This window comes from Grammomys surdaster, unplaced genomic scaffold, assembly GCF_004785775.1.
Source record: "Grammomys surdaster isolate TR1022 unplaced genomic scaffold, NIH_TR_1.0 125849, whole genome shotgun sequence".
NCBI lineage: Eukaryota > Metazoa > Chordata > Mammalia > Rodentia > Muridae > Grammomys > Grammomys surdaster.
Genome location: NW_021620675.1, coordinates 3051097 through 3067380, shown reverse-complemented (window position 1 = coordinate 3067380; position 16284 = coordinate 3051097). Strand labels below are relative to the sequence as shown.

The window sequence follows — 16284 nt, the reverse complement described above, 5'->3', positions numbered from 1 at the left end:
ACACTTTTAATCCCAAACAATGAAGATGAAGTTAGTTTGGAGAAGGAAGCACCCATGTTTAAAATCAATGTCTAATTGAATGGCAGATAAAGTGATGAATCAGAGAAAGAATTGACAGAATGGGATATGCCCAACTCTCACAAGAGAAGAAAGGGAAGCTACTTAAGAAAGAGCCCTGCAGAGAGATCTGAGGCAATTTTATCAGAACAGTTGTACAAAGACAGGTTGCAAAGAGATAAGAAGCTAGGCACACATGAAGACAGAAAGAGCCAGAGAATGAAAGGAGCCAGAAGATTAGAACATATTGCAAAAGTTAGTATGAGACCCAAGCCAGGCAATTCAGGACAGGCTGAGAGACAGAAGACAGATTGAGTCAGTGTGGAGAGGTGTCTTGAGCCAGAACAGCTGTAGTTGACCAGCCAGCCAGAGTTCTGAAAGAGCTAGAAAGGGTAAGTTTATTCAGGTTGTTACTAGTTAGGTCATTCCTTCTGTTCTCCTTCTCAGCATGCTCACTTTTCCCAAGTCCCTTACAAAGGCCAGCTCCAAGCTCTCGAATTTTCCAGTCTCCAAAAACATGAGCCAAAACAATTATTCTCTATGAGCCAACCAGTCTCTGGAACTTTGCTATAGCAATAGAAATGAACTAAGACATTGTCAAGAATGGTAGCAGTGCCAAGAGCTTTCAGCTGCTAAGCAGCTCACTGAATGGTTTTGGATGGGGGTACTTCAAGAGGGACCCTGAGGCAGAGTCCTGAGGAGAAAGGAATTTATTAGAAAATTTATCAACACCATGGACAGACAAAAGAAACAGCATGGCAAGGTCTCTCAAGAGAAGATTCAGAGCCCCATGGCCAGAGAGTTTCCACACCTTTCTGAGGGTGGGGGAAGTTTCACAAAAGCCTGCAGCTGGGCTCTCTGATTCCAGGCAGAAGGCAGTGGGTGGAGAGGAGGGTGAGGAGCCCAGCACCCAGATGTCTGTTAGCTAGGGATTCACAAAGTCTCAGCAAGGCTCTGGCTGGTATCTCTGTAAAGGGGAAAGCTAGTGCAGAGGATTTTCGGCCTAAACAGCAGCTAGATTCTAACATTACATTCTTAAACTCAACTCTTACCTTTTTCTATTGGATTTTTCATATCAGCATACAAACATGACATTGTTTGGCTCAGTTAAAAACTCTTCTGAGATGAGTGTAGTAGCACACATCTGTAACACTTGCACTTTGGAGGCAGAGGCAGAAAGATCAGGAGTACAAGGACAGTCTCAGCTATGTAGTGAGTTCAAGGTCAGCCTAGACTACGTGAGATCCTATCTTAAAAAACAAGCAACAGAGATCAAGCCTTTAATCATTGCACTCTGGAAGCAGTGGCAAGCAGATCTCTGTGAGTTCAAGGCCAGCCTGGTCTACATAGGAAGTTCCAAGGTATCTGGGGCATTGGGTCATCTGGAACTGAAGTTACAGGTAGATGTTACCCACTATGTCAAAAAAAAAAAAAACCCCACCACACACACATGAAAATCTGTAACTGAAGGCTAGAAAAAAGGTACTTAGTTAAGAGCACTTGCTGCTCTTCCAAGCTCACAACTGCCTGTTACTCTGGTTCCAGGGGGTCATGTGTCCTCTCTTGACCTCCACAGGCATTCTCCTCCAGCTCCCAGACACACAAATAAATAATAAAGTGAAAGCTGGGCAGTGGTGACACACACTTTGATCCCAGCAGTGGTAGGTAGATCTCTGAATTTGAGGCCAGGCTGTTCAGACAGCAAGGGCTACATAGAGAAACCCTGTCTTGAGAGACCAAGGTAGGTAGATAGATAGATAGATAGATAGATAGATAGATAGATAGATAGATAGATAGATAGATAGATAACAGACATATACATACACACACACACACACACTAGGATTGAGTTTGTGGCTCAGTTGGTGGGGTAGCTGCCTAGCACATGTAAGACTAGGTTCAATTCCTATTATTGTATATATTGGGTGTGAAAGTGCATATCTGTAACCCCAGCATTGAAAGGTGAAGGCAGGAAGATCAAGAGTTCAAGGTCATCTTCCACTACATAGAGATTTCAAAACAATTCAAGGGCAGGCAGCCTGTCTCAAAACAACAAATTCTTGATTCTCTTTTTCCTTCCTGGCCATGGCCCCATTTCTCCTTCCCCTTCCCCTTTCAGCCAACTCTTTTTAACAAAACTGGCTTTGCTTTCTTTCATCTTTAAAATAAAAGATTTGGTTCATATTAATTTTGTGTGCGTGTGCGTGTGTGTCCCCTGAGGACTTGCACCCTGTAATGGGAACCAGAACTGTACATTTAGAAATAATAATTTGCCAGGTAGTGGTGGCTCATGTGTTTAATCCCAGCACTTGGGAGGCAGAGGCAGGTGGATTTCTGAGTTCGAGGCCAGCCTGGTCTATAAAGTGAGTTCCAGGACAGCCCGGGCTACACAGAGAAACACTGTCTTGAAAACCAAAAAAGGAAGAAAGAAAGAGAGAAAGAATAATTTTGTTGTTGCTTTAGGAATCCTGAAAGCTTGAACCTAAGATAATAACCAAACAGACACACCAGAGCCTAGAATTGCTACTCTGTTACTCTGGGTGCTAACAGAGGCTAGAAGCATCAAATTCCCCAGAACTGAGTTATAGCGGGTTATGAGTCACCTAATATGGATGCTAGGAATCAAATTCTAGAAGAGCAGTACATACTCTTAACCACTGAGCTATCTCTTTAGTCCCTCATCCATCTTTCCTTCCTTTCTATCCTTGGTTGGTTGGTTGGTTTGTTTGTTTGTTTGTTTGTTTGTTTGTTTGTTTTTGGAGACAAGATTTCTCTACGTAGCCCTGGCTGTCCTGGAACTCACACTGTAGACCAGACTGGCCTCAGGCTCCGAAATCTGCCTGCCTCTGCCTCCTGAGTGCTGGGATTAAGGGTGTGCGCCACCACTGCCCAGTCATCCCTCTTTCTTGAGCCCACTCTGTTGAGGTGTTTGCCCCACCGCTCTTCCAAAACTACTCTTGGCAAAGTCACCAGTAACGTCTATGTACTAATAACTCCCACCTTAATTTCACCCAGCACATTCTGTTCCTCCTTCCTCAGGATCCAATGTGGGAGCACCCAGAACACGGTTCTTGGGTCCTCTCAGTTGACATTTCATCATGTCTCATGACTTTAAATTCCATCCTCATTCATCCTGGTGTCTCTAAGGTAGTCTGTGCTTCTCCACTGGGTGCCAGATTCATACAAAAATGTCAACTCCACATCCCCAGTTAGATGCCTAACACTAAAGAGCCTTGAACCTAACAGATAGGGAACTGAGCACTTGTTATTTCCCCCTCTTCATAAGATGGTAACTCCATTCTTTCAGATGCTCAGGCCAAAAATTTTGGGGTGGGGATGAATCTGTTTGGAAATTCTCTTCAGAATACATCAGACTCAGATGACTGCAGCTCTGGTTCACTTGCCAATCATCTCGTGCTGCCTTATTTCAGCAGTGTTCCCTCCACTCTCTCTCCAAGTACCCTTACCCCCTTCCATTCTATCCTCAACAGACACCAGACCCTCTTAACACGGGAGACAAGACTCATCACTCCCTAAGCAAGGCATATGTCACCATTGTCTGCCCTGCCCCTAGAAAGTATAATCTGCACCTAGACGGGGCTGTTTTCTTGTTGCTGTATTCCCAGAGTCCTGGACAGAGGCCAGCACATAACAGATACTCAATAACTATGGGTGAATGAATGGATGGATGAAGCCCCAAGATCAAGATTTCCCAAATCCTACTCTACTTTTGAATTTATTTTACAAGTCAAAACTATCCTGAGCAGGGCAAGGGGACTGGCTCAACCGTTTAGAGCATCTGCCATTCTTGCAGAAGAGCCTGGTTCAGTTCCTAGCACCCACACAGTGGGTAACAACCTCCTGTAACTTCAGTTCCAGATGACCAATGCCCTCCCCTAGCTTCCTCTGGCACTGCAGCCATGCTGGACATAAGCAGACATAAAGATAAAACATCTCTTCACAGAAAAATAAATCCTTTTTAACTACTCCATATAAAATGGTGTTTTCTGTTTTCTCATAGCAGGAGTCAGTCTACCTAACACCCATGTGTTATCTTGTCTAGTCTTCTCAACAGCTCTGAGAGTTGGGTACATTCCTTGTCTAAGTGTCAGGGCCCAGCCTCCACACAGGATCGGAGTTCTCAACTGGAAGCAGGGATCTGGAAGGCGCATAATAAACAGGCACGGACTTTTCAGGTACAAACTGACAGGCAATTTTTCAAGACTTAAAGTTGCTTGATCTCTCTCTCTCTTTCTCTCTCTCTCTCTCTCTCCTCTCTCAACTTGACGCTGCGTGCATGCACTCCACATTCTCCTTCACACACTGCTTTTCTCCCAAGCAGTTTTCTTTTCTCGAACTCCCACACTCCTACACACCTCTGTTCAGTCCCCTTTCACTCTCACACACACTTCACACACTCTCCTCACTCTCCACTCACTCCACACTCTCTCCACACACACAGCTCACATTCTCTCTCCTTCTCTCTCTCTCTCCTTCTCTCTCTCTCCCTCTCTCTCTCTCTCTCTCTCTCTCTCTCTCTCTCTCTCTCTCACACACACACACACACACACACACACATTCTCCTCACACTGTCTCTCGCATTCTCTACACTCACCTCACGCATACCTCATGTGCACTCACTCTCCACCGCTCTCTCGCCTTTAACTTGCCCCAGTCTTTTATTGTCACTCCAAAAGCAGGTAGAAAAAAGACATTGTATAATCACTGCCAAATCAAATTCAAAAGAATGACCACATCCCACAAGCAATCAAGAATTACAATTGTTCCCCAAAGTTTCAAGCTTTCCCTATTCCCAGGCCTGTGGCCAAAATAATAATAATTGCAAACTTATCATTATTTAAACTTTAACTTTTAACTTATTATACTTCAGAGCTCAGAGTTCTGAGGTCAACTACTTGCATTTTCCTGTGAAGTTCTAATGATAAAAGACATGTGCAAAGCTGCCAGACAGTGGCCAGAAAGAATCAAGTTAACCCTTAAGTCAGTAGTTCCGCTAGCTTTCTGCTTCAGTACATTGCACACAATGACTCTCCTAAGAGTCCCAGTGTTTTGACTTAGTTTTACTAATATATAATTTTATGCGTTCTATAATTTCTTATCTAGGAAACACTCTCAAATGTTGTGTGAAACTTATTTCATAACTTCAATATCTTTTTCCTTTCTTAGAGTCCCAATGTTGGCTCTATTTCATTTTCTAATAATTTCTCCAAACTTTCTTTGCCAGTCAAACATTAATTTGGAACTACCTTGGTGCAGTTATTACATTGTTTCCAAGATGAGAACACACAGCATGCACCTGGGCCATTAGGACTGTGCTGTGCTGTGCCCTATGCCTCAATTTTTAATTGTTTAAGAATCAAGGAACATCTAGTTTCACAGAATTCACCAGAGCAGAAGGATAAAGAAATAGGAAAGTCAGATATAATAAAATAGTTATACACATCAAGATCAACTGAAAAGCAGTCGTGAACAAATGAAATCTATACAGCCGTTGTCCAGGACTAAGGTTAGAAGAAATGGGAACAACTTTTTTTTTTTTTTTTTTTTTTTTTTTACAAAGAGCTGCCTGGCTACTGAGATGTCTCCATCCCAGCCTACTGTGGGCAGTCCCTTATTTCAGATGGCAGGTTCCCTAGAGGGATGTGTCTCCTGCTTCTCAGGGTCCCACACACCATCCTTTTTTACAAGGACCTACCGGGCTACTGAGATGTATCCATCCCAGCCTGCTGTGGGCAGTCCTTGTCATGATATGCTGTCCCCAGCACATAAGTAACCATATGAGGAAAGTAAATTGCCTATGACAGGTCTCAAAGCTGGTACATCTCAAAGCCAGGACCTTCAGCCCATCTGATGGTTGTCCCAACTATTGCCTGTGACATACCAACTCTCCCCTGAAAACCAGTAGGACTTACAGTCAGGGACAAATGCAAGTTCAAAGGCTATAAGGGCAACAGAAGAACCATGATTCCCTCAAGTGTCATCAAATGACAGAAAAAATGCCACTTTCCTGGTTTATTTCATGGTCCTGCATTCCAGGCTGTCTCAGGGCTGTGATTATACAAGCATGTTTTTAGCTTCCCATTCTGTGTACTCATCACTACGACTGATACAATTTAGATTTTCTGTGAACAGATGGACAATCTGTTTTAGGTATAATTCTGCTTAATAACATTCATTTATACCTTAAAATCCCAATTGCTGCTCTTCCAGATAACCCAGATTCCATTTCCAGCATCCATGTGGTGATTCACAGCTGTCTGTAACTGTAGCTCCAGCACCCTCTACTGGCTTCTGAGGACACCAGGATACACATCATACACAAACATACATGCAGGCTAAATAATCATACACATAAAATAATGTGCTTTTTAAAATTCTGGCTGAATACCTGGCTTGTGCTAAACCCTGTCCCTACAACATTTACATCCTAAGAAGGGGCAGACATTAAAAAATAATAATCACATAATAGTTTATACCTGTAGTCCCTCCCTTGGGGTGCTGGATCAGGTAGGTTAGCCTGGACTATGTAGAGAATTTCAGGCTACTTATTCTGACCTACAAGGAAAAAAAAAAAACATAAACAGAAGAAACTAACCCCGGGCAGTGGTGGCGCACACCTTTAATCCCAGCACTTGGGAGGCAGAGGCAGGCGGATTTCTGAGTTCGAGGCCAGCCTGGTCTACAGAGTGAGTTCCAGGACAGCCAGGGCTATACAGAGAAACCCTGTCTCAAAAAAAAAAGAAAAAAGAAAAAAGAAAGAAAGAAAGAAACTAACTAACCAATGTCATAAAGGAAAAGGGTGTGGTACTGTGAAATAGGAACAGGAGGCATTTCTAATTAAGAGAAAAGTTGTCAATGAGGGAAGAATAAAAGGAGAAGTAACCCATGCTAAGGTTGGAGTGGATGAATGTCTTTGAGGGAATATGGTGGCAAGTGTGCCAGTAAAACTGATAGTCTTGTCTGCCCAGTGGCCAACTATGCTTTCTAGAGCCTGCCAAAGATGGAGGATGTGAGTCAGCTGGTCTTCACTGTTGAAACCAGCTGTCCTTTGTGTCTTTATATCCAGAAATCCTGAACCTAGGTCCTTTTTTCTTCCTTTAGGAGGGGAGGGGCTGTGGATATAATTTAGGGAACTAGTCACTGAAAACCGTGATGCTGAGGAGTTACTGGGATGGCTCCAGAGCCTAGAACAAGGGGCCAAGTCAGGATCCCAATAGGCAGGTTTTTGCAGAAGATATGCTGGGTAAGGATACAGCTAAGGGCTTTACCTTGGGGTGGGGGTGGGGAGGATAGGGGACAACAACTAGTCACAGGCCATTGATGGCAGTGTCTGTTCACTGCTGCCCTCCCAATTTTAGCAGCATGCATTAGATCCAGCAGGCTGCTGCTGGAAATCTGGCTCTGACTGAAGGAAGGAGTTAAAAAAGCCCTGTTGAAGGCCAGAGGGACAGACCTGTGTTTATCCAGGAAAAGAAGTCAGACGTAGGCAGCAGAGGCCCCTGCCAGCTCCTCCCTGAAAGCCTGGGCTAGGGGAGCAAGCTAGAAAGCTGATCCCCTATGGTTCTGCACTCCTTACAACCAGAAGCCATACGCTGGTATCTAGCGACTGCCCACAGGTAAGGTCTACGATCTGAGTGCATTACTGAGTCAAATATGGGCTAGGAGACGCTGGCAGACTGTTGGTACTTCCATTGTTCATGGTGATTCCATACAGGGGTGCATTGAGCTGCTGCAAAGAAGCCTTCCTGGGCCCGCACTGGGGGTGGCAGAGAATCAATAGTACCTTTGTACTCTAAGGTTTCCTAAGAAAAAAAGATTGGACAGTAGGAGGAACCGCTCAACTGCTCCGCTCCACCTTACAGCCTCGCGATGCGGCCTGGCTGAGAAGCTAAGGGTAAAGAGGTGGGGAGAGGGGTTCTGTGCCTCATCGAAAGAGGGGAATCTTCTTGGACCGGCCCTGGCCCCACATGTCCACAGGTCAGCAATCAGGTGTGTTCCCGGCTGCCAGGAGCAGAAGTGAGTCTTTTTCAGGAGCAATTTGAGAAGGTGAACGGTGATTTGGGGGAGGAGACAAGAGTTAGGTGGGGCTAGCGCCGAAGGATAAGTCAATTCAGAGAAACTGGCACAACAGCCGCCTGCAAAGGGAAGGAGCTTCCAGGGCCCCAGACCAGATCCTAGGTGCAGGACAAGAGAGCCAGTCTACCTAGGGCCGTGGTGACCTTACAGAACTAGAGTATATATGAGCAGAATTAACATCTGGGTCTGTGATTGTGACTACAAATCTTTGGGTTATATTGGTGTTACTCCCTCTAACCCTGAAGTGGGTGGGACGTCCTTAGCAATAGGAAGTTTAAATACTTAGTTAGATAAGGCCTCCGCCTGAAAATCGTTTCAAAATTATTTCTAAGATGTATTTATGTGTATGAGTGTTTTGCCTGTATGTATGTATGTATGTACACCACGTGCATGCCTGGTGCCTGTAGAGGTCAGAAGAGGGCGTTGGATCCCTTGGAACTGGAGTTGTGGATGAGTGTGAATCACCATGTGGGTGCTTGGAGCAGTAGCCTCTGCAAGAACAACAACAAGTGTTCTGAACCACACTGAGCCATCTCTCACTCTCCATCTGAAAATCTTTCTGTCTGGTCCCATACTCCATTTCACCAGTTTCCAGACTTAACCCTTTCTTTTACCTGCTTATAAATACCAGCCCTGTACCCCATAGAGACACAGGGACAAGGCCACGGAGTCAGATGGCCAAATGTTAGCTCTCAGCAGCATCACCGACCCTCGCATCCTCTTCTGTTCTCTCAGCGCACCTCGGGCCAGGGCTCCCAACCGGGAGGCTGGACTTGGACCTTCTCTGCCTCGGTGTTCCATTACCCCCACCCACTGCATGTGGCTCTTGGAGAAAGCCGGTTATAGGGTGCGGACCGCAGAGGCCCAGGCGCTGCAGGCGCATCCCAGCGTGGTTCCCAAGCGCCAGGCCTCGCCCTCGCGCTGCAACCCTAACGTCCTCACCCCAGATCGCATCCCGCAGTTCTTCATACCACCTCGGCTCCGGGGCCCAAGCGGCGCCGAAGCTAGGGTGGATCGCAACCCAAGCGGCCGGAACCTCCCGGTGGCCTGCTCGCTGCCGCATCTGGCGGGCCGCGAGGGCTGGGCCTTCCTGCCCGAGAGCCCGCACACGCGCCGCCGCGAGTCCTTGTTCCACGGGCCGCACGGCCTGGCTGCAGGCCTGCCCCCGGCGCAGTCCCGGCTGCACGTCTCGGCCCCCGACCTCCGCCTCTGCCGGGCCCCAGACAGCGACACGGCCTCGTCGCCGGACTCCTCGCCCTGTGCCTCCCCGCGCACGCCCAGGCCGCAGTCCCTGTCCCCCGACGAGGCCAGCTCGATGGACACCAGTCCGTACGCGCCGCGCCGCGCGCCGCCGCTCTTCCACCTGGACTTCCTCTGCTGCCAGCTGCGGCCGACCAAGGACAGCGTCCTGCGCCTGGGGCCCCGCGGCGGGCAGCTGCGCCTGTCCACCGAGTACCAGGCGGGGCCCGGGCGGCTGCGGCTGCGCCTGGTGAGCGCCGAGGGGCTGCCTCGGCCGCGGACCCGCCCCGGGAGCGGCGGCGGTGGCTGTTGCGTGGTGCTGCGACTGCAGCCGCGCGTTAGGCCCGGAGCTCAGCGGAGCCGAGTAGTTCAGGGCAGCTGCAACCCTATCTTCAACGAAGATTTCTTCTTCGAAGGGCTGCACCCGCCGGATCTAGCCGCCCGCAGTCTGAGAGCCAAGGTGCTGGACAGGGGCGCCGGGCTGCGCAGAGACGTGCTGCTGGGGGAGTGTGAGACGCCCCTCATCACCCTGCTGCCCCCACTGGCTGGAGGTCTAGGCCCTGGGTCCTCCCTGGCACCTGCGCATCTCAGTCTGTAGAGTGACACCACAGCTTTCTAGGGAGGTCTCCACTGGGTCTGCAGCCTTCATTCTTGCTACCTGCCCAGCATGCATTTATTTTTGTTAATAAAACATCAATTTGTCTCTAGCTGCATGCTCTCCAAAAGGCACCAAAAACTCTAGGCTTTGCAGCAAGTCTTTTTCACTCAGTCCACACTCTCAGGAACAGCCCTTTCTTAAGCAGTACTTGTTAAACATGGAGAGCCTAGGGTCCATCCCCCAAGCGATGCTGCTTCAAGATTCCTAGGTTGAGAAGGTTCTAGGTCTCTGTCTTAGCCTCATTTCCGTTGTTGTGATAAACTATCTCCCCAACACACACGCACTCGCGCGCGTGCACACACACACACACACACACACACACACACACGTACATGCGCTAACAAGCAACTTTTACGGAAAAGGGGTTTATTTGGCTTGCAATTCTAGATGGTAGGCCATCACTGTGGAAAAGTTATAGCCAGGACTTGAAGCAGATAGTCACATTCACAGTTAAGAGCAGAGAGGGAGGGAGGGAGGGCTGGTTCAGTGGTTAAATGCACTGCTGCTCTTCCAAAGGACCCAAGTTCAGTTCCCAGCACCCACATCAGGCAGCTCATAACTACCTATCAAATTCCAGTTACAAGGGATCCAATGCTCTCTTCTGACTTCTAAAGGCCAGGTGTGCATACACATTCATGAAGTGTGTGTATGTGTGTGTGTGTGTGTGTGTGTGTGTGTGTGTGTGTGTTCATGCATTCTAGGGATAGATAGATATAGACATAGACATAGATATCTTTAATCCCAACACTCTAGATGCAGAGGCAAGCAGAGGCAGGTAGATCTCTGTGAGTTCAAGGCCAGCCTGATCTACAGAGTGAGTTAGAATAACTAAGGCTGTAGAAAGAAACTTTATCTGGGCTTGAAGAGGTGGCTCAGAGGTTAAAAGCATTGGCCGCTCTTCCAGAGGCCCTGGGTTCAATTCCCAGCAACCACATAGGGGACTCATAACCATCTGTAATGAGATCTGGTGCCCTCTTCTGGCCTGCAAGCATATATGTAAGCAGGATACTGTATACATAATAAATCTTTTTTAAAAAGAAAAGAAACTTTGACTGGAAAAAAAAATAACAGCAATAATACTAATCAGAGCACAGCAGCTCATCCCTCTAATCTTAGCACCTGGGAGGCAGGGGCGGGAAGTTCTCTATAAGTTTGAAGCTAGCTTGATCTACAAAGCAGGGCAGCCAGGGCTGTGTAGTGAAACTCTATCTTAAAAAGAAAACAAAAATTAAGAACAGAGAGAGAAATGAATGTAATGTGAGCATGAATGCTTCAAATGCTTAGTTCACTTTCTCCACTTGCACAGTCAATGGGTCAGTCTTCCACATTAACTAACTGTAGTCAAGAGAATCCCCCACTGACATACCCACAGGCCAGCATGATCTAGACGTCTCTCTTCCCAGGAGATCCTAGACTGTGTCAAGTTGACAATCAAAACTAACCATCACAGATTCCTCAAGTCTTACAAAATCCTGCACTTTCAGAGAGCCTTTGAGTCATGGTGTCACCCCAGCAAGAGCACAAAGCCACCCTTTCCTGAAGGTCCCCGTGTCTGAACAGAAGAAACTGGCCTTTCCTATCCCTTAGGTCAATATTTGTCCTAAAGACAAATGAAATTGTTGAACCTTAAGAGTGAGTCAGGAAAGCGCAGACTAAACACACAGTGCCCTTTAACCCTTCCTGCCTCCCTCTGGCCAGTCTGTCCACACCTGTGCACCTGTGCAGGCGCAGGAAGAATGGCTGGGGTCAAGAACCAAGGAGTAAACCAGCCATGGTGCACACACCTTTAGTGCCAGTACTCATGGGGCAGAGACAGGCAGATCTCCAAGTTCAAGTCTATAGAGCAAGTTCTAAGACAGCCAGAAACCCTACAGGGAAGTGGGGGTCAGGGAGACCACAACACAGTGCCTGGGTACCCAGCAGTACTTGGGATTGTAGGGACTGGGATCTGGGAAAGACAGTGGTGCTGCTATCAGGGGTGCCAGAAAAGGCTTCTCCATCCAGAAGACCAGGGTGAAAGACAGTGAAATAAAAGTGGGTCATCTTGTGTTTACCTCCTACCTGAAAGTCCTTGACGTCAGCAGTGACCTTCTCTCTGCCTCTTCCTTCCTGGGAACTGGTTCCTCCTGGCTCAAGCCAGACTTGGAGGAGGGATAGAGGAAGGCAGATAGAAAGTAGACCCTAGACCAATCCAGTTCTTCCTCCTCCCTCTCAGGCCTTTTCTCACTTCCCATGATGCCAGTTGTCCCCACACAGGATCTGTTTCTTCTTAACAAAAATCTCAGCAGAGGCAGCTACACACACACACACACACACACACACAGAGAGAGAGAGAGAGAGAGAGAGAGAGAGAGAGAGAGAGAGAGAGAGAGAGAGAACACAGACACACACACACAGCCACACACACAGCCACACACACACAGACAACACAGACACACAGACACACACACACCAATCACCCTTCCCAAGTTCCTTTTACCTCCCCGAAGTTCCCACCACCAATCCCCAGGCCTAAGAAACCTTGCTCCAGTTGTCCACAAGATGGCAGGGTTGACCAAACAATCCTCCGTGCTGACAGCAACCTGATCAACAGGTTGGAGCAACAGCTTCAAACGTTAGTTCCTCCTGGCAACTGCTGTAAGGTGAGTGTACAGTTGTTATTCAACGTGACCTTCGTCCTTAGACAGATAATAAAGAATAAAACTAGGTGACATGACTCAAGGTGCTCGTCAGTGCCCGACAGTCTGAGTTTAATCCTAGAGACCCACTTGGTGGAAGGAGAAGCAAACTCACACATATGTAAGTAAGTGTAACTTCTAAAATACGTGTTAAAAGCTTGAAAGGTTTCTTCTTCCTGGGACAATAGTTCCTCAGTCACTTCACACCCCGGCACTTTGTGCTCGCACCTGTGAGCTCTAAGCCCGCCCACATCCCCAGCTCTGTCTCTACTGTGCTGTGCTCTGTTTGTACATCAGCCCTCAAGCTTTCATAACAACCCTTAGTGAGCAATGCAGCCTGGAAGTATCTGGAAGGATGTCTATAGGTCAGCTCGCCCTCCTTCATCCGTTCTTTCAGCAATGGTGGGTGCTATGGGGTGCCAGGCACTGGAGCTGGGAGGCTTGAAAGCAAACACAGGAGTCAAGTGAGTTAGAAAATGAACGAGTAACAGTAAGAACTAGCTGGCCATAGAGAAAAGTAAAGCAAGAAAGGAGAGGGAGGCAAAATTACAGGAGTGGAAAGGAGAGAGGGCCTGAAATCCTATTTTTAGCTGCTGTACGTACTTTGTACCAGGCCTTGCACTTTACCCGCTGTCTTATCTGACCACCACTGGGTAAGGTAGGCATTACTATTCCCAGTTCACAAAGGCAGAAAGAGATCAGAGAGGTTAAATAAACTTGCCTGAGGACTGACTTTGGCTGTAAGGAAGGCTTCTAACAGTGACTCTACACCAACATCCCCTGTCACAACCCAGTCCAAGAATTTGGGGAGTCTATGAGGTAGAAAGCACCTCCCCCCAAAGAATTCTGTCACGTTCCCAGCAGTCAGAGCTCAGGACAGGCACATGGAGTCCCAGCTTCTGATACATACCATGAGAGCAAATGAAGCCTAAGAGCTGGTCCTGTGTGTGAGGAGCTCCGGCCTCAAAGCCCTGCCATCAACACAGGTCAGCACCGTGGTTCCCTCCCTTTTTAGATGTGACAGGATTCAGGGTGCATGGCTAATACCAAGCAGACCACATTGTTAAAGTCTTCCTTGTCCCCCAGACCAGAGCTCCCAATTTTGTTCTTCATAATTGTTTTTTAGGCATGCTCTAATGTAACTCAGGCTAGCCTCAAACTCCATATAGAGTTCCAGAGTAGGGCTAGAGTCAATCTTTCCCTCTCCTCAGCACTGGGTCTCTACAAAGGTACAGGCATGCAGAAACCACAGATGTTCCAAAGAGCTTTGCTTTTTTTTTTTTTTTTTTGCCAAGACATCATCCATTCCCCAGTCATTCTGGGAGTTGAAGTCTCCCCAGGTCTGAAGTTCCTAGGAGTCACAGAAAGGTGGTCTCTAATGCACTGCTTTAGGCTCCAGTTACAGATGGCCCTCTCTGGGCCAAACCAGCCTCTCCATGCTGCCCAAACCCCAGAGGTTTTCTTTTTACCTGCTCCTTGGGTCCTCCCTGGAAGGACATGCCTGTGCTGAGCTTTAAGTGGTTTCTGTGGTTTAAGGGGTGGGGAGGAAGGGAAAGAAGAGTTGGTGACTGCTCCCCATTTCCAAGCCACCACCACCACCCCCTCCAGGTTGTTTGGCCCCTGCTTTGAGATTCCTGGGCCTGATAAGGGGACTGGGCACGTGGGTAGAATGGTTCTCTGATCTCTATCAGCCTCTTCCTTGCATAAGAATGTACTTGAGGAGGAAATAACCCCTGCTTCACTTTAGAAAGCACAATTCCCACAGAAAAGAGCCTTGGTTTCAGCAAGACAGGGGTGAGGGTCAGGCAAGAGCAGGAACATCCCAGGGAGGATAATCCCAGAACCTACTCTGCTCTTTCCCAGCTGAATAAAACCCAAGGTCACACTGAATAACAACTGCACACTCACCCTATGGCCACCGTGGGAGGAGCACATAGTTGAAGCTGTTGGAACAGTTCCTCCTGTGGGTGTGATCTCCAGATAGCTGGGAGCATGGAGAACTCTCTGGTCATGGTGTCAGTCTGAATAGGGAACCCCACCCCACCCCCAGCCCCTACCCCCATGCTGGAGGCAATGATCAAAAGCTGGGTAGGATGGCTTATGCCTGTAATCCCAGCACTCAGTAGGCTGAAGGAACTAGAGCACCATGAATGTTAAAGGCCATCTTGGACCACAGAGTGACATCATCTTGGCAATGCAACAAGAAGGAATGAATGCCTTGAATGCTTAAATGAATGAGTGTGCTGAAAGCGAGCCGCTCTCAAGCCAGGACCCTGTCTTCCCAACCCTCAGTCACGTCCTGAGCACTCACACAGGGTCATAAGTGGTATATGGGAGAAGCAGCCATTCTGACCGTGTCAGGCAGTGCCCATCTGCAAGCATTCCTAAGGACCTCCACCCTATCCCCCTATCCCTCTGGAAGGTCTAGAGACCCAGAATCACCAAGAGAAAAGGACCTGGTCAGTGATGCAGGTCTGTTAACTCCAGCACACCCAAGCTAAGGCAAGGTTGTGAGTTGGAGGTCACACTAGGAGAACATGCTTTAAGACAATGAAAGAGAGAGAGAGAGAGAGAGAGAGAGAGAGAGAGAGAGAGAGAGAGAGAGAGAGAGATCTGGAGAGATGGTTCAGCAGTTAAAAAGCACAGGCTGTCCTTCCAGAAGGACCCAGGTTCGATTCCCAGCATCCACCCAGAGGCTCACAATCATCTCTGACTCCAGTTCCAGGGGATCTGGTATCTTTTTCTGTCACCCATAGTGAACCAGACACACAAATGATGCACAAACAAACATGCAGGCAAAACACTCATACTGTAAAGAAAATGAAATGAAATTAAAATAAGAAACAAGAACAAAAAAATAAAGGAGATGGAAGAGAGCTGGTGAGGCACAGAAAGCAGCAGTGCTGCCAGCAGGTGGGGTCCTTCAGGAGCCCAGATCTATCCCCCAGTAGGGGTAAGCAAGTCAGGTCCTCAGCCACTGAGTGCCCCAGCCTTAGGGGCCTCTTTCTGGCTCTGTTCCTAGATGGGGGGGTGCCATCACCAGAACTTTGTCTCTTACTCAGAAGTTCTTCAGACTGGCATTGTGTTCTAAGCAGAAAAGTATACATGGGCCCGTTTACCAAAGACCGTGAAGTCTGAGGAAATGTCTCAGTCAGTGAAGTATTGCACAGGGTCAAGGTTTAATCCCCCAGAATCCACATAATAAAAAAAAACGGGTACATGTAGTCTCAACAATGGGGTGGTGGAAACCAGCACCGCCCCAGGGCTCACTGGCCAACTTATCTAGCCAATATGGTGAGTTCTCCATTCCATGAGAGACCCTGTCTCAAAAAAATTAGATAGAGGCTAATTGAGGAAGACACCAGATTTAATGTCTATCCCCCCCCACAGACATGCACACTCACATGTATACACATCGACATACATGTACACACTCAGGAACATGTATACATACAACGGACATGGAAATCGTCAAAGCCTCAAAGGCCCTCAAAAGTAATCCTCCTCTCAGATCCCTTTTCAGTCTCCCTGGGGCTAAGAAAGGCTATTTCTCCT

The 16284-nt window shown here is 47.8% G+C and overlaps 1 protein-coding gene across 1 annotated transcript; it reads left to right on the top strand.

Annotated features, from left to right (window-relative positions):
• Positions 1-7972: 7972 nt before the first annotated feature.
• Positions 7973-10100, top strand: C2cd4d (C2 calcium dependent domain containing 4D). The gene is made up of 2 exons (XM_028789784.1): positions 7973-8067; positions 8890-10100. Exon 2 carries the CDS (start codon positions 8972-8974, stop codon positions 9989-9991), a length of 1020 nt encoding a protein of 339 aa, XP_028645617.1. The 5' UTR covers positions 7973-8067; positions 8890-8971; the 3' UTR covers positions 9992-10100.
• Positions 10101-16284: the final 6184 nt, after the last annotated feature.